General features: G+C 52.2%; 1 protein-coding gene across 2 annotated transcripts in view; it reads right to left on the bottom strand.

Moving 5' to 3' along the window:
- The window catches only part of IPPK (inositol-pentakisphosphate 2-kinase), a 69,827-nt gene extending 54,020 nt beyond the window's left edge, over window positions 1–15,807 (bottom strand). Inside the window, exon 1 of one of the 2 annotated variants that reach the window (XM_078612160.1) lies at window positions 15,651–15,807. In XM_078612160.1, the coding sequence (XP_078468286.1) occupies window positions 15,651–15,731 (81 nt within the window). In that variant the 5' untranslated portion in view covers window positions 15,732–15,807. The other variant, XM_078612162.1, reaches the window with a different exon arrangement.
- Between the last annotated feature and the right edge of the window lie 8,804 nt (window positions 15,808–24,611).

Below are 24,611 nucleotides of genomic sequence, written 5' to 3'. Positions count from 1 at the left end.
CTAGAGGGCGACTACCTCCAACTACTCAGAAGCATCCTTCACGAGCCACCTCCTCCACAGAGGCCAATCTTGACACCGCTGGCACCGGTCATTGGTAAGTCCATTCCGCTCCACACCCTCCTGTATCGCATCAGCTCCATCTCTTCTCTAGCCCATGTGCGCCCGTTTAGCCCCCTCTATATGGCCAAAAAGAAGCTGCTTGGGCATGCGGTGGCTGGGCATGTGGTGGCCGGACATGCGTACAACCTTAACAGACTGTTGGGGCAAGTTCTGTTTGCGAGCACCTATGAAGGCGGGCACGGCACACAAGGGGAGTAGGTGTGGCCAACACCACACTCGGCTGCCTTTGTCTCCCCGGTGTTGATGTTTAACAGTGAACCAGGTGCTCATGTAAGGCTAAGTCGACCCAGGTGAGGCCCAGAACCCATTGAGATACTCGTGACCGATGGCAGTCGCGAGCGGGCATCGAATCGGGATCGCCAGCTCTGCAGTGCAGTGCGTGAACCAGTACGCCACCGCTTACATTCATTCGCTCGGACACATTCCTAGGCGTGTACAAACACCCACACCACCGCCTCGTCACTGCCACGATCCCACGCCTCCCTTATTCTCTCAGTGACACAAAGAGCAACTCCCTGAGGTCTGACGTCATCCTGGCCCCAGGAAGGGACTGAGCGGGGGACTGAGCGGGGGACTGAGCGGGGGACTGAGCGGGAGACTGAGCGGGGGACTGAGTGGGGGGACTGAGCGGGGGACTGAGCGGGGGACTGAGCGGGGGACTGAGCGGGGGACTGAGCGGGGGACTGAGCGGGAGACTGAGTGGGGACCGAGTGGGGGACCGAGTGGGAGACTGAGTGGGGGACTGAGTGGGGGGACTGAGTGGGAGACTGAGTGGGAGACTGAATGGGGGGACTGAGTGGGAGACTGAGTGGGGGAACTGAGTGGGGGACTGAGTGGGAGACTGAGCGGGGGACTGAGTGGGGGACTGAGCACTCCGCTTGTGCAACTCGGGAGAGTGACGCGACGAGCAGGGTGAGAGTGGCGTCAAACCTGAACTGGAGTGTAATCTCGGACGGGGCCGGCTCACGATAACTCAGCAGCACCACGCGGCATTCACATTACATTACGAGACGTTTCGGGCAATGGCCCTTCTTCAGAGCTAACGGACAGAGAGAAGCTGGGAGAGAGAAAGAGAGTGGATGCTCAGAGATGGCCAGTGCACATTTTCAATGCCGTGGCAAAGGGGGGGGGGGGGGGGTGCGGTGTGGTCCTGATGCAAATTAAACAGGCGCACGAATAGCCACGCGGAGACAGCGCCGGCGACGGAGCAACAGAGAGAGACCCCTATGGTCATCACAGAGTATCTAATTGTGTAAAATCAATGCTGCCCAAGCCGATTCGTACCCAAGGGTGAATTATAGCGCCGCCGCTGGCGTCTCGCGCCACCCCAAGCATGCGGAGACACGGCTCCCGTTGTGCACCGACGCCGGCACGGAGGCGCCGGATAAGTTGGCTCGGGTTGGACACAGTGAATCAGTCGGCCCGTCGTGGCACATGGCTGCGGCTTCGGCGATCGTTTCCCACCCCCCTCTGCCACCCCGGCACGGGGCGCAGCGCTCCGGTAAATCGCCGTCGTCATTTGGTATCACGATTCCAGCCACAGCGCCGTTTCGGATTCTTGCCTGTCCGGTTACCACCGACCATAGCGAGTAACGCGTGCACCGTCAGTGCCGTTACCACCGACTCTAGAGAGTGACTCGTGCACCGTCAGTGACGTTACCACCGACTCTAGCGAGTGACTCGTGCACCGTCAGTGCCGTTACCACCGACTCTAGCGAGTGACTCGTGCATCGTCAGTGCCGTTACCACCGACTCTAGCGAGTGACTCGTGCACCGTCAGTGCCGTTACCACCGACTCTAGCGAATGACTCGTGCACCGTCAGTGCCGTTACCACCGACTCTAGCGAGTGACTCGTGCACTGTCAGTGACGTTACCACCGACTCTAGCGAGTGACTCGTGCACCGTCAGTGCCGTTACCACCGACTCTAGCGAGTGACACGTGCACCGTCAATGCCGTTACCACCGACTCTAGCGAGTGACTCGTGCACCGTCAGTGCCGTTACCACCGACTCTAGCGAGTGACTCGTGCACTGTCAGTGACGTTACCACCGACTCTAGCGAGTGACTCGTGCACCGTCAGTGCCGTTACCACCGACTCTAGCGAGTGACACGTGCACCGTCAATGCCGTTACCACCGACTCTAGCGAGTGACGCGTGCACCGTCAGTGCCGTTACCACCGACTCTAGCGAGTGACGCGTGCACCGTCAGTGCCGTTACCACCGACTCTAGCGAGTGACGCGTGCACCGTCAGTGCCGTTACCACCGACTCTAGCGAGTGACTCGTGCACCGTCAGTGCCGTTACCACCGACTCTAGCGAGTGACGCGTGCACCGTCAGTGCCCTTACCACCGACTCTAGCGAGTGACGCGTGCACCGTCAGTGCCGTTACCACCGACTCTAGCGAGTGACTCGTGCACCGTCAGTGTCGTTACCACCAACTCTAGCGAGTGACGCCTGCACCGTCAGTGACGTTACCACCGACTCTAGCGAGTGACTCGTGCACCGTCACAGCCGTTACCAACAACTCTAGCGAGTGACTCGTGCACCGTCAGTGCCCTTACCACCGACTCTAGCGAGTGACTCGTGCACCGTCAGTGACGTTACCACCGACTCTAGCGAGTGACACGTGCACCGTCAGTGCCCTTACCACCGACTCTAGCGAATGACACGTGCACCGTCAGTGCCGTTACCACCGACTCTAGCGAGTGACTCGTGCACCGTCAGTGCCCTTACCACCGACTCTAGCGAATGACACGTGCACCGTCAGTGACGTTACCACCGACTCTAGCGAGTGACTCGTGCACCGTCAGTGACGTTACCACCGACTCTAGCGAGTGACGCGTGCACCGTCAGTGCCGTTACCACCGACTCTAGCGAGTGACTCGTGCACCGTCACAGCCGTTACCACCGACTCTAGCGAGTGACTCGTGCACCGTCACAGCCGTTACCACCGACTCTAGCGAGTGACACGTGCACCGTCAATGCCGTTACCACCGACTCTAGCGAGTGACTCGTGCACCGTCAGTGCCCTTACCACCGACTCTAGCGAATGACACGTGCACCGTCAGTGACGTTACCACCGACTCTAGCGAGTGACTCGTGCACCGTCAGTGACGTTACCACCGACTCTAGCGAGTGACGCGTGCACCGTCAGTGCCCTTACCACCGACTCTAGCGAGTAACGCCTGCACCATCAGTGACGTTACCACCGACTCTAGCGAGTGACTCGTGCACCGTCAGTGCCCTTACCACCGACTCTAGCGAATGACACGTGCACCGTCAGTGACGTTACCACCGACTCTAGCGAGTGACTCGTGCACCGTCAGTGACGTTACCACCGACTCTAGCGAGTGACGCGTGCACCGTCAGTGCCCTTACCACCGACTCTAGCGAGTAACGCCTGCACCATCAGCGACGTTACCACCGACTCTAGCGAGTGACTCGTGCACCGTCAGTGCCCTTACCACCGACTCTAGCGAATGACACGTGCACCGTCAGTGACGTTACCACCGACTCTAGCGAGTGACTCGTGCACCGTCAGTGACGTTACCACCGACTCTAGTGAGTGACTCGTGCACCGTCAGTGCCCTTACCACCGACTCTAGCGAGTAACGCCTGCACCGTCAGTGACGTTACCACCGACTCTAGCGAGTGACTCGTGCACCATCACAGCCGTTACCACCGACTCTAGCGAGTGACTCGTGCACCGTCAGTGCCGTTACCACCGACTCTAGCGAGTGACTCGTGCACCTTCAGTGCCCTTACCACCGACTCTAGCGAGTAACGCCTGCACCGTCAGTGCCGTTACCACCGATTCTAGCGAGCGACGCCTGCACCGTCAGTCCCGTTTGCTACCTGTCATCTGCACTACCGGCCAGGGGACTCAGCAGTGGAGCGAGCGGCTCGCACCGATCGCGAGATTGCGAGTTCAACTCCCGGTTGGTAGGGGCGGTGGATTGACTCAGCCCATCATCCCTCCCTCCAGGGTCTTTAACACAAGCACCACTTTGAAGGATAGATAAACAGCAGAGTGGTTGTCCTAAATATAGACTCACTACCAGCTTTCCAGGGCAGCAGCAGAAAGCCGTTCCAACTCGTTTATTTATTTGTGCTCAGTTGTATTTCACGAAGGTTTTGAAACGGCTGTGCGTGAGATTTTGCAACGCCTGCTGAATGTTTGGAGTTTGCCTCTTTCTCTCTCATTCATCATCACAGTGATGAGATGTTAGCTACCTCGCCTAGTATGCAAGAGGTCGTGGGTATGATCACAACCCTGATGCCTGCTGTATATTTGGAGTTTGCGTGTCTCTCTCTCTCATCATCATCACGGTGGAATGTGAGTGTCTCTCTTCCCATGGTTGGGTGGATTTTTTTCCGGGTCTTCCCTCCACATTCTGAGCTCTTTTTCAGAAGCGACCTGGTGATCACAAACTACAGCTCAACTAAGTGGCTCATCACGTGGAATGTAGAACAGCTGCCAAATACAGTGAAACCTTGGATTGCGAGTAACTTGGTCTGCGAGTGTTTTGCATGACGAGCAAATTTTTTCAAATAAATAATTATTTGATAAACGAGCGAGGTCTTGCAATACGAGCAGTACGTACAGTATACGCTTTGTCTGCCGAGCGTCACGTGATCACAACTGAGCCAATGGTTCTTCTCTCTCTCGCTGCGGGATTGTGGGTAACCATCTCCCATGCTCGGTCTCAGTCGGCGTGCCTCACTCGTATAGTCAACATCCGTGCGAACGTATACTGTTTACTATAGTATTGTGACCACGTGTGTGTGCGTAAAGCATTTTTTTTATTTTGTGTCCATGTATAGTGACTGTTCTTTAGTAACTGTACTGCAACAATGGCCCCCATGAAGAAAAAGGTTTAAAATGGGGCAAAAGTAAGTGTCATTGGATAGGTTCCTTGTTAAAGTCGCTCAAAAAGAAAAAGATTCCAGTGAGCCAACAGATGGCAGTGATTCCGTTACTGACAGTGAAAGTCGTCCGACACAATAACCCTCCTCCTCTCCTCTCTCTCGTCTCCCTCACACCTGCCACGATTAAATGTAATTAATACATTTGATTACTTTATATTGAATTTAAATCTAAATATAAAAAGGTACAGTATTTTGTATTAATCATTGTTATATGAATATTTTTGGGTTGTGGAACGAATCATCTGAGTTTCCATGATTTCTTATGGGGAAAATTCGCTTTGATATACGCTTTGGATTACGAGCACGTTTCCGGAACGAATTATGCTCGCAATCCAAGGTTTCACTGTTGTCTCAACATAAATGGGTGCCACAAGGAAGTCACGGGGAAATTCATCCATCCTGATATCCGCCGCGTTGGTTGCACGTGGGTTCATTAAATTTGTTGGCGGTGTAATTGACGGGCGTGCGCAAAACGCGACAGGGACAGTTATCCACTTATGAGCCGTCACCAGTCCGCACTGCCCGGAAGTGGTGAGGGACGTCCAAACGAGTACCGAGAGCCGACACGGCGTGATGCGAGGACTTCGATCGGCAGCGGAGTCTCGTGAGCGTCCTGCCACGTTTTCTCATGTCGCTACCGTGTAATCCCAATTGAATGATAATTTGCAGGTGGTTTTCAGCATTGGAATGTTCGACCAACACCGGTTACATTGCAGTACGTGTGCACGTTGAACGCCTTTCGCACCGTACGTAGCCAACCGCGATAATCGTAGATGCAGGGAAAGGACAAGAAACACAAAAAAATCTGTTATAAAGAAATTAGTTTTCAATATAGATGATTTAAAAGTGCATAGCTCACGCAGTAGCTTCCTAACATCTGAAGGAAGAGCGTTCCAGACAGCCGCAGATACGCATGCCAAAGCGCGTGATGCAGTAACCACCGTTTTTCTTCAATGGCCGGCCAAAAGCCGCCATTGCTGCGAGGGTGACCGAAGTTTGCGTAATGGTTTCTGCTCCTTGACGAGATCAGCGAGGTATTGTGGTTCATTTGTGGCAAGCGAAGGCTTATTTATGGGAGGAACCCAGAGGATACCCATGCAGAACAGGGAAAGACATGCAAACTGCAAACACTCACTCAATTACAAAGACAAAGATCCCCCATGTAGCTTGAACAGACTGTTGGGCAAGTGCTGTTAGCGAGCACCTATGAAGGCCGGTACGGCACATGAGCGGGTGGGTGGCCAGCACCACGCCCAGCCGCCATTGTCTCCCCAGTGGCGATGTTTACACACCGCACAAGGTACTCGTTTGAGGCTGAGTCGACCTAAGGGAGGCCCAGGACCGATTCAGATAACCGTCACTGGTGTTGGCCGTGAGCGGCAATCGAACTTGGGTCTCCGGGTTCATAGCGCAGCGTAGCGCTAACCGCTACACTACCACTCACCTCGTCACACAACCTCAGCCACATGCTCACCCTCTGCACAACAGAGGGACAACAAACAAACCGCATACAGAAAGGCACCTTATTAGTTAATGAAACCCAGGTCCTTCTTGCTTCGAGGCGCATGCGCTACTACTGGGCCCACTCTGCCGCCCTGTGCGCCCTTGTAAAGTAGTTCCAGCCGGATCTGAGACTGGGAGTCGTAGGATCACTCCACGTATGACCACCAGTGAGAATTAACGGCCGCTTAGCGTGACTCATAAATACCTGGTTGCCACCGAGTTGGCTGTTGTGCGGTGAGGCAGCAAGCAAGGCTACGCCCTTCGTTCGCCTAAATGAGCCTCCCTCCGCTACTAAATCCCCCTATTTACGCAGGAAAGCGGTATATTACTTTCCAGAAGGATCCTTGCATCGAATAGTTGTCGGACTGCACATGCTAAATAGAGCAGATACGCGTGGACACGTACGAAATATGGACGTAGAGCAGGGGTTGGCAAAGCCTGTAACAGACCAAGAACCAAAAAGTAGCCGTCAGTTCTGCAAACAGCTATATATATGTGTCTATATATATGTGTGTGTGTTATATTGGCAATTTTCAGCACAACACGAGGCGTTCATTATTCTTTACTACGACTGTGATAGGGCATTCTACATCCTGCCCGCTTCGATTGAAACTAAACTTTTTATTTTACCAGGTAAGGCCCATTGAGCTATGGAGCTCTTATTCAGAAGCAACCTGGTTATCACAAATGAAAACTCAACAAAGTGGCTCATCATCATCACGTGGAAATTTATAGCAGCCAAATACTCGAAACTTGTGATGTTGATTCTAAATGTGGAGGGAAAAACCGGAAAACCGGGAGAAAAATCCACGCCACCACGGGAAGAGAGAGAGACACCGCAAACTCCAAATATGCAGCAGCAGGCATCGTTAGGGCTGGGATCCAACCCACGACCTCCTGCATACCAGGCGAGGTAGTTAACACCTCACAACATCTCACCAACGCGGATTAAAGAGGCGAGTGCTGGGCTCGGAAGACGCCAGTTGGCCACCGCTGCCTCGGAGTTTTCACCAGCAAGGCGGCTGCTCGGTGTGAGATCGGGCGCCCGCAGCAACCTCAAGGTCGCGAGTTCAAATCCTGCTTGGGGTGTCGTCGGTTTCAGCCCATCAGTTCAAATGAGTAACCCCCTTTGTGATGAAGCATTAAAAAAGTGGTGAGGAATAAGGAAATTTCCACAGCTGGGCTCAGGGCTGCAAACCGTAGACGAGCACCACCAATGCCGAGTCTCACTCGAACGGGAAATCTGAGGGAGGGCCTCGAGACACGCGCCCAACGTGTCCCCTACACGATGCATCGAGTGCTGTTATTCTCCCTCCTGTGGCAGTTCAGTTCAGTTTCAAGTTTATTTTGAATGATCCTTTGAGCCAATAAGCTCTTGAATCGGGTTTCATCAACAAAAGACAATACCGCCGCTTCCCAGACGTAGGAAACATGTCACAGTTAAATAAATCACTAATGAAGAACATTTCCATTTAAAGCTTTCGTGACTGCAGGGATTCATATTCTTGGTTCTTTCGGTAAAGTCACGTAGAAGGGAAATAATAAAATAATAAAAATAAAACAATAAAATAATTCTCACGACGTTTTGGCCACAACGCAAGCAGCCGTCCTCATCAATTCCATACACCCAGCCATCAGATTCACCATGGGAGTCGAAAAAGATGGCAAGCTACCCTTTTTGGATGTCCTAATTAAAAGGAGACCTGATGGTTCAATGAGCCACTCTGTCTACAGGAAAGCAACCCATATGGATGCTTACCTGAAACCGGATTCCCACCACCATCCATCCCAGAAGAATTCCCTCATCAAGACTCTATACCATAGAGACCAATGCATTTCAGACCAGGAACACATTGCCAGTGAACTCAAACACGTACGCCAAGCTCTTAAGGCTAATGGTTACTCCGACTACACAATCCGCAAGGCCATCACTCCAACCATCAAGAAGGATCCTGTTGAGGAGCCTTTCAAGACCATCACCTTACCCTACATTGCTGGGGTCACAAAAAAGATCTCCAAAATCCTGATTAAACACAAGATCCAGGTCCGATTCAACACAGTACATAAAATCCGTGATCTGGTCCCGTCTGTAAAAGATGTGGTTCCAGACATACAGTACCCTGGCGTCTACAAACTAAGTTGCCTCTGTGGTAGCAGTTACATTGGAGAAACGAAACGACATGTCTCGGACCGCATCCGTGAACATAAAGCAGACTTGAAACACGGTAGGACAAACACCTCAGCCGTGGCAGATCACTGTTACAATTCAGTGGGGTCACATGACATTGACTTCTCCAAGACAGAGGTTCTCTGCAAACCATCTGGCTACCATGAGAGATTCGTTCATGAGGCAATCCACATATACAAACACAGAGACAATTTCAACCGAGAAGATGGATTCTGGCTTAGCAATCATTGGAAGGACGTAATAAACCATTTCGGATCTTAACTGATTGTGTTCACGTTTACGGTGACTTTCAGACCGCGTTCCACTCACTGGCATTGTATTCTCTGCAGGGAATGGTTTCTTTACTCCGCTGCAAGTTTCCTACCACTACTCACCCATTGACACGACGGTCAATGGTACAGTGTATAATAACAAATAGTATAACATTTATATGCTTAATAAATGTCCAAAGTAATATATAGTATCGTAATTGTATAGTGAATATATAGGAGTATGATATACATTAGGGTGGGTAGAATAATACATAGTGTTATATTATAATGTATAAGGTATAGGGTGGTTTATAGCAATACAGTATGTAATTTAATGTTGGGTTTGTCTATGGCAGTATATAGTGCAGTGTAGACTCGTGTGTTGTAAGAGAATAAAGTTTAGATGGAAGCATATTATATAATTTTTACGACGTAGAATTGTAATGTATTACTTACTGTTAGTAACTCAGCTTATTGTAGAGTATAGTTAGTATACTGATGATACTATGTAGTTTATACTTTAGTTGTTTACGTGTTGGTTTTAGTTACTGCAGCTACATACTATTAACATTCCTTCCCTTTATTAATGCTACCCCTTACTTTGATGCTGCTAATCCTGCATAATGCACGGGCATAATTAGTACTATTCACATACCTGCATTTCCCATATCCCCTCCCTTTGATGCTGCTAATCTTGCATAATGCACGGGTATATGTAGTACTAATCACATTCCTGCATTTCCCATAAATATGCTAAATTCCTCTTGATATGCAAATTCTTTTGTCGAAGCGCCCTTTCCCCCCCTTCCAACCCAGCTTATATATATGCTCCAAGCTCGTGTGCTGTTTCATTCAGACGCTGTCTCCCCGACAGACCTGGTTTTCACCTGAGGACGGCTGCTTGCGTTGTGGCCGAAACGTCGTGAGAATTATTTATTATGTTTTATTTTTATTATTTTATTACTTCCCTTCTACGTGACTTTACCGAAAGAACCAAGAAGATAATGAAGAACAGTAAAGTGACGTAGATAGGTTAAAAGAAAATAACAAAAAACTACGATGTTTCAATCGCAACACAAGTGGTCGTCATCTGGAAAAGGGGGGTAGCTTCTAAAGGCAAACTGTTTATAAAGGTTTGAAATGGGCGTAGCCCAAATGTCAGCAGCCAATGAAGATAACCCCCTTTTCCTGATGACGACCACTTGTGTTGCGATCGAAACGTCATAGTTTTTGTTATTTCTTTGAACCTATCTACGTGACTCTAGCGAAAGACCCAAAGAATATGAATTCCTGCAGTCACGAAAGCTTTAAGTCAAGATTTAATGAATAACAGCGAGATCATGGGGACCTTTGTAGCTGCTCACCCCGAGCTATAAATGCTCTGATACGTACATCGTCTTTGTACTGTTTGCGTTTTGGCTTTATTCTCTGGTTAGACACTGGGTGAGACTAGGCCCTAAAGAAGGCTGCTATCTCTGGTGTAGGCCAATCAGTTTCATAGACAATGCATCATATTATCAGAGCCATGTTTGTTTGCATGTTCACCACAAGTACTGTGCATGGTTAATGCATTAATTGATAAATGACATTGAACTAGATAGTTTAGACAAGACTCTCTTACAATCACACTTAACATTGACAGAAAAAATGTCTACATCTGATTGTGACCGTGTAGATAACATGACAGCTTCTTCAGCCACCTTAATGTCAGCCAAATGTAAAGTTAACCTGATTTCCAAATTCAGCCTCTTGTCTAAGAAGAAGCCTGATCCACACATTAACAAGTTAGACGTTAACAAGATTGTTATCAATCAGAGTAACAGCCCAATTTCTGACAGCCTAAAATCGGTACTAGCTAAAGGGTTGATTTCGCAGTCACCCCTAAACACATCCCAGTTGATGATATCATTACCCAGGTCGACGTAGCCCTCAAAGGTTTGGAACACATTCCTGCAGATGTGGCGAGATCGGAAATCGCTGCAATTCTCAAAAACACTAAGACACCCATTAACAACTTGAGCAAGGATGAGCGTTTTGAGCTTGCTCAACTGAAAAAGAGAGATGACAGTCATCCTCTCAGCTGACAAGGGCAATGCCACTGTCATCATGGATTAAATCACATACAATAACAAAATTCAGGACCAACTCAATGATGGCAGCTATACCAAAATCAATAGAGATCTTACCAACCACCTGGTTACAAAAACCAACAATATCATCACTGATTCAACATCATTAATTGAACCAACCAAGCGGCTCTCTCTAAAACCCTCCGCTGCTAGACCACCCATATTTTATGGCTTACCAAAAATCCATAAAGAAGGTACACCGCTCCGTCCTATCATCTCCACCATTGACTCACCCACCGACAAACTGACCCGATTTCTGTCTGAGACCTTGCTTCAATTCACTGGCCAGACCACCTCAGCTGTACTTAATTCAGCTCATTTGGTTTCTGTAATTAAAGACATCTCACTATCTCCAAGTGATTTGCTTGTTAGTTTCGATGTGGTCTCTCTTTTCACCAAAGTTCCTGTGCCTGACACCATTGCAATCATTGAAGATTTGGTCCAACAAGGACTGAATGCTGATGCACCAACCCTGGTGAGACACTGTCTTACCAACACTTACTTCACCTGGAATGGTACATTCTACAAATAAGATGAAGGTACCCCAATGGGTTTTCCCTTATCGCCAGTGGTAGCCAATGTTTTCATGGAAAAAATTTAGACAGATGCCATCCAGGTATCCATCCTACGCCCTTCCTTGTGGAAGGTGACGTTCGTCATCTGGCCACATGGCCCTCGAGCACTGAACCAATTCTTCAACCACAAATTCCATACACCCAGCCATCAAATTCACCATGGAAGTGGAAAAGAATGGCAAGTTACCATTCTTGGATGTTTCAATCGAAAAGAGACCAGATGGCTCATTGGGACACTGTCTACAGGAAAGCCACCCACACGGATGCCTATCTAAAACCTGACTCCCACCACCATCCAGCCCAGAAGAATTCCCTCATCAAAACCCTACACCATAGGGCCTGTTGCATCTCCGACCAGCACCTAGCCAGTGAACTGGAGCACGTACACCAGGCCCTCAAGATGAATGGATAACCCCCACCGTACAATCCGCAAAGCTGTCACCCCAACCGTAGGGAAAAAAACATCTGAGGACCCAATCAAAACCATTACCTTGCCATACATAGCAGGGGTCACCAAAAAGATTTCCAAAATCATGAAATAACACACGATCCAGGTTCGATTAAACCCTGTACATAAATTCGTGATCTGATCCCATCTGTGAAGGATGTGATCCCTGACATGCAATACCCCGGTGTCTACAAACTAAGTTGTGTCTGCGGCAGTAGTTACATTGAGGAAACTAAACAACATGTTTCGGACCATGTTCGTGAACACAAGGCGGATCTGAAACACGGCAGGACCAATACTTCGGCCGTGGCTGATCATTGTTTTAACGCTGTGGGCTCACACAATATAGATTTTTTCCAAGATGAAGGTACTCTGCAAACCCACTGGCTATCATCAAAGATTTGTTGATGAAGCCATCCAGATCTATAAACAGACACAACTTCAACCGAGAAGATGGGTACAAATTGAGAAATCATTGGAAGGACGTGATTAACCAGGTAAAGTCTTAACTTGCTATGATGTTTCCATCCTTTCTACCGATGTCACCTGACTGAGTTTCATTACTAGGTTGGATGTCTTTGTATTGACAGGCTGGGTGTCCAGCGCCCCAGCGTCTGTGGTTGAACCATCTCTAGCTCCACCCCCTTGATGCACCCTTCTCAGGACAGGCTAATCTCTCGCAATACAAAGGCCACTGCCCCAGCCATTGACATGCTAATCTCTCACAATACAAAGGTCACTGCCCCAGCCTCCGTTGGTTGGACCATCTCTAGCTCCACCCTCCTACCTTGATGCACCCATCTCAGGCCTATATAAGACCTTGTCTCAACAGCTTTCTCTCTCTCTCTCACCTGAAGATGATTGCTTGTGTTGCGATCAAAACGTCGTGATCTATTTTTTTTTATTTACGTGACTTGACCGAAAGACCCAAGAGTATGATTAATGACAGTGCATTGGCATTGTACTGTTTGCTTTTTGGCGTGCTCTGGTCACAAAAACAATAACAGATAAGCAAAATACTAAATAGACAGCAAATCATAATCCCAATATAAAAATGTACTTTTTCAAGAAGAAAGAAGTTTAATATAGATTATTGTAAAATAGCACGTTTAATGTATAAGAGACTCATTTAAATCTGCCATATTAATTGTAATGCAGATACGGCCGGAAACACGATGGTATTATCATGAGGAATAAAAAATAAAAAATACAGGACCCATAAATAAACATGGTGTAAACGATGCGTGGTGTAAACAACGCGTGGTGTAAACGATGCACTAAAGCGATCGCTTACAGACATGTAGACAACGGCAAAGTGAAGCAAAACACAAATCTGACGATTGTAGAGAAACGCGTGGATAAATACCCCGCTAGAAAACTCCACTGGGGTACACCGAGGGACCGGGAGAACAAAGCGCGAGTTTGGAGGCATCGTATTGACCACCAAGAAACTATAGAGTGGTGGGGGGGGGGATGAAGGCATGGGCAGGATGTGCGTGACTTATTTCGCACCGTATGTGAACCAAACGTGCTCATCGGAGGGCGCGTCGCGAAGAGGAGAGAGCCGTGACTGAGACCAAGCACGGAGTGGCAGCCAACAGAGGAATCGCACCCGCGAGAAGACGGCGACGACACGAGAAGGCGTTCATCCAGCAGTGGATTGACCATGGCTGATAATGACAGCATACTAGGCGCCGCGGTGGCTAGGAGATGTTAACTTCCTCGCCTGGTATGCAGGAGGTCGTGGGTTCGATTCCGACCCTGACGCCTGCTGTATATTTGGAGTTTGCGTGTGTGTCTCTCTCCCCGTAGTCACCGTGGATTTTTCTCCGGGTCCTCCGGTTTTCCCCTCCACATTTAGAATGACCATCATGCGTTTGGAGTATTTGGCTGCTATAAATGTCACACGTGATGATGATAAGCCACTTCGTTGTGATATCGTGTGTGGCCAGGTCTCTTCTGAAAAAGATCTGCATAGCTCAGAGTGGGCTTTATCTGGTAACACAAAAGGTGTAGTTTACACTACGCGTGCATTTACCGCCACACCGACAACAATACACACGCGTGCATACCCAATTAAACAAATAAGTATTTCCATATACCGTTAAAACTTCCACCGAGTCTCGAGATGTTGACAGGGTCAGAAAGTTTTTGGCAATCAAAAAGTTTGTGTCACTGGACAGACGCGATGAGAGACATCAGCGGTCGGTCCCGTGATTTCACACACACAGCTCCATCAGCACCCCCTCAACCCACTTGCTGTACTGACCAATTCCGGCCACCCAGAGTCCCACGGACGCCACCCCGACTCCCACGGACGCCGCCCCGACTCCCACGGACGCCGCCCCGACTCCTACAGACGCCACCCCGAGTCCCACAGACGCCGCCCCGAGTCCCACAGACGCCACCCCGAGTCCCACAGACGCCACCCCGACTCCCACGGACGCCGCCCCGACTCCCACAGACGCCACCCCGACTCCCACGGACGCCGCCCCGACTCCCACAGACGCCACCCCGAGTCCCACAGACATCACCCCGAGTCCCACAGACGCCGCCCCGAGTCCCACAGACATCACCCCGAATCGCATAGACGCCGCCCCGAGTCCCACAGACGCCACCCCGACTCCCACAGACGCCACCCCGAGTCCCACAGACGCCACCCGACTCCCACAGACGCCACCCCGAGTCCCACAGACATCACCCCGAGTCCCACAGACGCCGCCCCGAGTCCCACAGACATCACCCCGAGTCGCATAGACGCCGCCCCGAGTCCCACAGACGCCACCCCGACTCCCACAGACGCCACCCCGAGTCCCACAGACGCCACCCCGACTCCCACAGACGCCACCCCGACTCCCACAGACGCCACCCCGAGTCCCACAGACGCAACCCCGAGTCCCACAGACGCCACCCCGAGTCCCACAGACGCCACCCCGAGTCCCACAGACGCCACCCCGACTCCCAAAGACACCACCCCGAGTCAAACAGACACCACCCCGACTCCCACAGACGCCACCCCAACTCCCACAGACGCCACCCCGACTCCCACAGACGCCACCCCGACTCCCACAGACACCACCCCGACTCCCACAGACGCCACCCCGACTCCCACAGACACCACCCCGACTCCCACAGACATCACCCCGAGTCGCACAGACGCCACCACGACTCCCACAGACACCACCCCGACTCCCACAGACACCACCTCATTGTACCCCCACTCCGTTTACGATCCCCGAAGCGGTTTAATCGCTGTCGTGATTTAAATCATGGTGGGTGAAGAGGGGAGTGTGGAGAGAAACTCCCGATCACGATGAGGCCTACCGGTACGCCGGCCCTCGTCCTACCGGCCGAGGCGCGCTTCGTCAGGTAGGGAAACTAGCCGAGAGGGGGGGTAGGGGCGCGAGACACCGAGGCACACGCGCGAGGGAGCAGACGAGGCGAACGGGGAAGGCGCCGGCGTAGTCAAGGGAGGTGGGAGGGGTGAGCGGCCAGGGGATGGCACCTCGCGGTGAGCGACGACCAGATTCCGGTTTCCCTCGCCCAGGTAATTCCAATCGTCCGCCGAGAGCCCGGAGGCGTCCATGACACCCCGGGACGGTGTCAGCGACGAGAGGGCCCCCCACGTGACCCCGCGGAGAGGGAGGGGAAAGTGAGGGGAGGGAGGAGTGAGGGGGAAGTGAGGGGGAGGCGGGGAGTGAGGGGGGAGCGTGGTGCGGCGGTGACGATCGGCTGAGATACGGCCACATCCAAACCCCACACACAGACAAAGCGAGGTGCCCAGAGTACGCACAGACAAAGTCAGGTGCTCAGAGCACACACAGACAAAGCCAGGTGCCCAGAGCACACACAGACAAAGCGAGGTGCCCAGAGCACACACAGACAAAGCGAGTGGTCAGAGCACACACAGACAAAGCCAGGTGCTCAGAGCACACACAGACAAAACCAGGTGCCCAGAGCACACACAGACAAAGCCAGGTGCCCAGAGTACACACAGACAAAGCGAGGTACCCAGAGCACACACGGACAAAGCCAGATGCCCAGAGCACACACAGACAAAGCCAGGTGCCCAGAGCACACACAGACAAAACGAGGTGCCCAGAGCACACACAGACAAAGCGAGGTGCCCAGAGCACACACAGACAAAGCGAGTGGTCAGAGCACACACAGACAAAGCCAGGTGCTCAGAGCACACACAGACAAAACCAGGTGCCCAGAGCACACACAGACAAAGCCAGGTGCCCAGAGTACACACAGACAAAGCGAGGTACCCAGAGCACACACGGACAAAGCCAGATGCCCAGAGCACACACAGACAAAGCGAGGTGCCCAGAGAACACACAGACAAAGTCAGGTGCCCAGAGCACACACAGACAAAGCCAGGTGCCCAGAGCACACACAGACAAAGCGAGGTGCCCAGAGTACACACAGACAAAGCGAGGTGCCCAGAGCACACACAGACAAAGCCAGGTGCAGAGCACACACAGACAAAGCGAGGTTCCCAGAGTACACACAGACAACGCCAGGTGCTCAGATCACACACATACAAAGCCAGGTGCCCAGAGCACACACAGACAAAGCCAGGTACCCAGAGCACACACAGACAAAGCCAGGTGCCCAGAGCACACACATACAAAGCCAGTGCCCAGAGCACAGACAGACAAAGCCAGGTGCTCAGAGCACACGCAGACAAAGCCAGGTGCCCAGAGCACACGCAGACAAAGCCAGGTGCCTAGAGCACACACAGACAAAGCCAGGTGCCCAGAGCACACACAGACAAAGCCAGGTGCCCAGAGCACACACAGACAAAGCCAGGTGCCCAGAGCACACACAGACAAAGCCAGGTGCTCAGAGCACACACAGACAAAGCCAGGTGCCCAGAGCACACACGGACAAAGCCAGGTGCCCAGAGCACACACGGACAAAGCCAGATGCCCAGAGCACACACAGACAAAGCGAGGTGCCCAGAGTACACACAGACTAAGCCAGGTGCCCAGAGCACACACAGACAAAGCGAAGTGCCCAGAGCACACACAGACAAAGCGAGGTGTCCAGAGCACAGACAGACAAAGCCAGGTGCTCAGACCACACAAAGACAAAGCCAGGTGCCCAGAGCACACACAGACAAAGCCAGGTGCCCAGAGCACACACAGACAACGCCAGGTGCTCAGAGCACACACAGACAAAGCCAGGTGCCCAGAGCACACACAGACAAAGCCAGGTGCCCAGAGCACACGCAAACAAAGCCAGGTGCCCAGAGCACACACAGACAAAGCCAGGTGCCCAGAGCACACACAGACAAAGCCAGGTTCCCAGAGGACACACAGACAAAGCCAAGAGCCCAGAGCACACACAGACAAAGCCAGGTGCTCAGAGCACACACAGACAAAGCCAGGTGCCCAGAGCACACACGAATAAAGCCAGGTGCCCAGAGCACACACGGACAAAGCCAGATGCCCAGAGCACACACAGACAAAGCGAGGTGCCCAGAGTACACACAGACTAAGCCAGGTGCCCAGAGCACACACAGACAAAGCCAGGTGCCCAGAGCACACACAGACAAAGCCAGGTGCTCAGAGCACACACAGACAAAGCTAGGTGCTCAGAGCACACACAGACAAAGACAGGTGCCCAGAGCACACACAGACAAAGCGAGGTGCCCAGAGCACACACCAACAAAGTGAGGTGCCCAGAGCACAGACAGACAAAGCCAGGTGCCCAGATCACACACAGACAAAGCCAGGTGCCCAGAGCACACACAGACAAAGCCAGGTGCCCAGAGCACACACAGACAAAGCCAGGTGCCCAAAGCACACACAGACAAAGCCAGGTGCCCAGAGCACACACAGACAAAGCGAGGTGCCCAGAGCACACACAGACAAAGCCAGGTGCCCAGAGAACACTCAGACAAAGCCAGGTGACCAGAGCACAGAAAGACAAAGCCAGGTGCCCAGAGCACACACAGACAAAGCCAGGTGCCCAGAGTACACACAAACAAAGCGAGTTGCCCAGAGCACACACAGACAACGCCAGGTGCCCAGAGTACACACAGACAAAGCCAGGTGCCCAGAGCACACACAGACAAAGCCAGGTGCTCAGAGCACACACAGACAAAGCCAGGTGCTCAGAGCACACACAGACAAAGCGAAGTGCCCAGAGCACACACAGACAAAGCGAGGTGTCCAGAGCACAGACAGACAAAGCCAGGTGCTCAGACCACACAAAGACAAAGCCAGGTGCCCAGAGCACACACAGACAAAGCCAGGTGCCCAGAGCACGGACAGACAAAGCCAGGTGCTCAGAGCACACACAGACAAAGCCAGGTGCCCACAGCATACACAGACAAAGCCAGGTGCCCAGAGCACACACAGACAAAGCCAGGTGCCCAGAGCACACTCAGACAAAGCCAGGTGCCCAGAGCACACACAGACAAAGCCAGGTGCCCAGAGCACACACAGACAAAGCGAGGTGCCCAGAGTACACACAGACAAAGCGATGTACCCAGAGCACACATGAACAAAGCCAGATGCCCAGAGCACACACAGACAAAGCGAGGTGCCCAGAGTACGCACAGACAAAGTCAGGTGCTCAGAGCACACACAGACAAAGCCAGGTGCCCAGAGCACACACAGACAAAGCGAGGTGCCCAGAGCACACACAGACAAAGCGAGTGGTCAGAGCACACACAGACAAAGCCAGGTGCTCAGAGCACACACAGACAAAACCAGGTGCCCAGAGCACACACAGACAAAGCCAGGTGCCCAGAGTACACACAGACAAAGCGAGGTACCCAGAGCACACACGGACAAAGCCAGATGCCCAGAGCACACACAGACAAAGCGAGGTGCCCAGAGAACACACAGACAAAGTCAGGTGCCCAGAGCACACACAGACAAAGCCAGGTGCCCAGAGCACACACAGACAAAGCGAGGTGCCCAGAGTACACACAGACAAAGCGAGGTGCCCAGAGCACACACAGACAAAGCCAGGTGCAGAGCACACACAGACAAAGCGAGGTTCCCAGAGTACACACAGACAACGCCAGGTGCTCAGATCACACACATACAAAGCCAGGTGCCCAGAGCACACACAGACAAAGCCAGGTACCCAGAGCACACACAGACAAAGCCAGGTGCCCAGAGCACACACAGACAAAGCCAGTGCCCAGAGCACAGACAGACAAAGCCAGGTGCTCAGAGCACACACAGACAAAGCCAGGTGCCCAGAGCACACGCAGACAAAGCCAGGTGCCTAGAGCACACACAGACAAAGCCAGGTGCCCAGAGCACACACAGACAAAGCCAGGTGCCCAGAGCACACACAGACAAAGCCAGGTGCCCAGAGCACACACGGACAAAGCCAGGTGCCCAGAGCACACACGGACAAAGCCAGATGCCCAGAGCACACACAGACAAAGCGAGGTGCCCAGAGCACACACAGACAAAGCCAGGTGCCCAGAGCACGGACAGACAAAGCCAGGTGCTCAGAGCACACACAGACAAAGCCAGGTGCCCACAGCACACACAGACAAAGCCAGGTGCCCAGAGCACACACAGACAAAGCCAGGTGCCCAGAGCACACTCAGACAAAGCCAGGTGCCCAGAGCACACACAGACAAAGCCAGGTGCCCAGAGCACACACAGACAAAGCGAGGTGCCCAGAGTACACACAGACAAAGCGAGGTACCCAGAGCACACATGAACAAAGCCAGATGCCCAGAGCACACACAGACAAAGCGAGGTGCCCAGAGTACGCACAGACAAAGTCAGGTGCTCAGAGCACACACAGACAAAGCCAGGTGCCCAGAGCACACACAGACAAAGCGAGGTGCCCAGAGCACACACAGACAAAGCGAGTGGTCAGAGCACACACAGACAAAGCCAGGTGCTCAGAGCACACACAGACAAAACCAGGTGCCCAGAGCACACACAGACAAAGCCAGGTGCCCAGAGTACACACAGACAAAGCGAGGTACCCAGAGCACACACGGACAAAGCCAGATGCCCAGAGCACACACAGACAAAGCGAGGTGCCCAGAGAACACACAGACAAAGTCAGGTGCCCAGAGCACACACAGACAAAGCCAGGTGCCCAGAGCACACACAGACAAAGCGAGGTGCCCAGAGTACACACAGACAAAGCGAGGTGCCCAGAGCACACACAGACAAAGCCAGGTGCAGAGCACACACAGACAAAGCGAGGTTCCCAGAGTACACACAGACAACGCCAGGTGCTCAGATCACACACATACAAAGCCAGGTGCCCAGAGCACACACAGACAAAGCCAGGTACCCAGAGCACACACAGACAAAGCCAGGTGCCCAGAGCACACACAGACAAAGCCAGTGCCCAGAGCACAGACAGACAAAGCCAGGTGCTCAGAGCACACACAGACAAAGCCAGGTGCCCAGAGCACACGCAGACAAAGCCAGGTGCCTAGAGCACACACAGACAAAGCCAGGTGCCCAGAGCACACACAGACAAAGCCAGGTGCCCAGAGCACACACAGACAAAGCCAGGTGCCCAGAGCACACACAGACAAAGCCAGGTGCTCAGAGCACACACAGACAAAGCCAGGTGCCCAGAGCACACACGGACAAAGCCAGGTGCCCAGAGCACACACGGACAAAGCCAGATGCCCAGAGCACACACAGACAAAGCGAGGTGCCCAGAGTACACACAGACTAAGCCAGGTGCCCAGAGCACACACAGACAAAGCGAAGTGCCCAGAGCACACACAGACAAAGCGAGGTGTCCAGAGCACAGACAGACAAAGCCAGGTGCTCAGACCACACAAAGACAAAGCCAGGTGCCCAGAGCACACACAGACAAAGCCAGGTGCCCAGAGCACACACAGACAACGCCAGGTGCTCAGAGCACACACAGACAAAGCCAGGTGCCCAGAGCACACGCAGACAAAGCCATGTGCCCAGAGCACACACAGACAAAGCCAGGTGCCCAGAGCACACGCAAACAAAGCCAGGTGCCCAGAGCATACACGAATAAAGCCAGGTGCCCAGAGCACACACGGACAAAGCCAGATGCCCAGAGCACACACAGACAAAGCGAGGTGCCCAGAGTACACACAGACTAAGCCAGGTGCTCAGAGCACACACAGACAAAGCCAGGTGCCCAGAGCACACACAGACAAAGCCAGGTGCTCAGAGCACACACAGACAAAGCTAGGTGCTCAGAGCACACACAGACAAAGACAGGTGCCCAGAGCACACACAGACAAAGCGAGGTGCCCAGAGCACACACCAACAAAGTGAGGTGCCCAGAGCACACACAGACAAAGCCAGGTGCCCAGATCACACACAGACAAAGCCAGGTGCCCAGAGCACACACAGACAAAGCCAGGTGCCCAGAGCACACACAGACAAAGCCAGGTGCCCAAAGCACACACAGACAAAGCCAGGTGCCCAGAGCACACACAGACAAAGCGAGGTGCCCAGAGCACACACAGACAAAGCCAGGTGCCCAGAGAACACTCAGACAAAGCCAGGTGACCAGAGCACAGAAAGACAAAGCCAGGTGCCCAGAGCACACACAGACAAAGCCAGGTGCCCAGAGTACACACAAACAAAGCGAGTTGCCCAGAGCACACACAGACAACGCCAGGTGCCCAGAGTACACACAGACTAAGCCAGGTGCCCAGAGCACACACGGACAAAGCCAGGTGCCCAGAGCACACACGGACAAAGCCAGATGCCCAGAGCACACACAGACTAAGCCAGGTGCCCAGAGCACACACAGACAAAGCCAGGTGCCCAGAGCACACACAGACAAAGCCAGGTGCTCAGAGCACACACAGACAAAGCTAGGTGCTCAGAGCACACACATACAAAGCCAGGTGCCCAGAGCACACACAGACAAAGCGAGGTGCCCAGAGCACACACCGACAAAGCGAGGTGCCCAGAGCACACACAGACAAAGCCAGGTGCCCAGATCACACACAGATAAAGCCAGGTGCCCAGAGCACACACAGACAAAGCGAGGTGCCCAGAGCACACACCGACAACGCCAGGTGCCCAAAGCACACACAGACAAAGCGAGGTGCCCAGAGCACACACAGACAAAGCCAGGTGCCCAGAGCACACACAGACAAAGCCAGGTGCTCAGAGCACACACAGACAAAGCCAGGTGCCCAGAGCACACGCAGACAAAGCGAGTGCCCAGAGCACACACAGACAAAGCCAGGTGCTCAGAGCACAGACAAAGACAGGTGCCCAGAGTACACACAGACAAAGCCAGGTACCCAGAGCACACACAGACAAAGCCAGGTTCTCAGAGCACACACAGACAGAGCCAGGTGCTCAACTACCATTACAACTAAGCCAGTGTTACTAAACTAACATTACAATTAAGCCAGTGTTATTAAACTAACATTACAACTAAGCCAGTGTCACTATACTCTTTGGTTTTTTCGGTAAAGTCACGTAGGTGAAAACAAAATAAAAACAACTAAATTAAATCACATTTCGGAAGCAACACAAGCCTCCGTCATCAGGTGTGACTGCTCGGTCAAATTACTGTAGCGTATAAAGAGAGCTATTTAGAGACACGTGGTTATTTCCGGTACTAAGGGGGGGAGGAGCCAAGGAGTCGTGGGGGGGGAGCATGCGGCAGGCCGTGTGGCGTCGCAGGCGGTTGGGCAGGGGATTCGCTGAGTTAAGCCGATAAATAAACATCTTTATCTTTGTGATTTCGGGGGGAGGGTGAGTAGAGTGCCTGTACGACGGATGGGGGGGGGAGAAGGGGGGGGCAGGGGAGAGTGGGATGGGGGACAATTTTTGCGCTATTGAAACACCGTTGTACATCAACATTTCTTTGTGATGGTGGTGTATAAAGCTGGGAGTTAAAGACTAGAACAATGGATATGACTATAAACTATAAGGCAGCTAAAGTTTAACTTGGTTAATGACATCCTTCCAATGATTGCTTTATTTGAAATCATCCTCTCGGTTGAAGTTATGTCTATGTTTCATGGACAAATCTTTGGTAGTATCCAGACGGCTTGCAGAGTACTTTGGTATCGGAAAAAACAATATCATGAGAACCCGCTGTGTTGTAACAATGATCAGCTACGGCAGAAAAATTCGTCCTACCGTGTTTTAAATCTGACTTGTGCTCGCGAATGCGGTCAGATATATGTCGTTTCGTTTCCCCGATATAACAGTCACAACAAATGCAACTCAGTTTGTAGACACCAGGGTACTGTAAGTCAGGAATGACATCCTTTACGGATGGGATCAGATCACGGATCTTGTGTACTGTACTGATTTGGACCTGGATCTTGTGCTTAGAGGAATTATTTTATGCCGGATGGTGGTGGGAATCAGGATTCAGATAGGAATCTGTGTGGGTGGCCTTCCTGTAGACAAAATGTCCCAAAGAGCCATTGGACCTTCTCTCAAACAGAACATCTAAGAATGGTAGCTTGCCATCCTTCTACACTTCCATGGTGAATTTGATGGATGGGTGTATGGAGTTAATGTGGTCGAGAAATTGGTTCAATGCTGGTAGGCCATGTGGCCATATGACGAAAGTATCATCCATATATCTCTTCCACAGGGAAGGTCACAGGGTGGATGTCTGGATGGCGTCTGTCTCAAATTTCTCCATGAAAACATTGGCTATCACTGGTAACAAGGGGGAACCCATAGGGGTGCCCTCATTTTGTTTGTAGAAGGTACCATTCCAGGTGAAGTACGTGTTGGTGAGGCAGTGCCTAACCAGTGTAGGGACATCAGAGTTCAGTCCATGTTGGACTAAGTCTTCAATTATTGTTATGGTGTCTGGCACTGGAACCTTGGTGAATAGAGAGACCACGTCAAAACTGAAGAGGACATCATCAGGGGACAGTGAAATGTCCTTGACTAGAGAGACCAAGTGAGTTGAATTCAGTACTGCTGAATTGGTCTTGCCAGTGTAATATGAGGATGCACCCGGGGGGTAACTGGGCCATGGTGATAGGCTCTGCCGGCCTCAGCCCACAGCCAATGGGACGTCGAGCCAGGGGCATAGCCCTGTGGCTGCATAGCAACATCTGGAAGGTTCCAGGAGGTGAGGCTGATGATTGGCTGCATGGTATCACGTGGGCCAGGTGTTATAAGGGGTGGAGAGAGACAGCTCCGGGTCAGTGTGGAGAGGGGCTGAGGAGGGACCACGTCTGTGCCACCGGCACGCCAGCGGCCACGTGGCAGACCAGAGGCTGTCTCCCACACACACCATCAACCAGCAGTGTGAGGGAGCGAGGCAGCGAGCGAACGGAGTAATAGGGGAAAGAGGAACCCAGAGTGTGAATGAGCTGTGGAATGAAGAACGAATAAAAAAAAGACAAAAGACACGATATCGTCCGGAGCGAATTTATTACATTGGTGTCAGAAGTAACTTTTGAGACCGCTTGGGCCAAGAACAACGATGTCTAGGCACCTCAAGAAGAAGAAGCCACCGGATCCGCCGT

Source organism: Lampetra planeri, chromosome 38, assembly GCF_965212315.1.
Source record: "Lampetra planeri chromosome 38, kcLamPlan1.2.h2, whole genome shotgun sequence".
Taxonomy (NCBI): Eukaryota; Metazoa; Chordata; class Hyperoartia; order Petromyzontiformes; family Petromyzontidae; genus Lampetra; species Lampetra planeri.
This window is presented reverse-complemented; position numbering and strand designations above follow the sequence as displayed.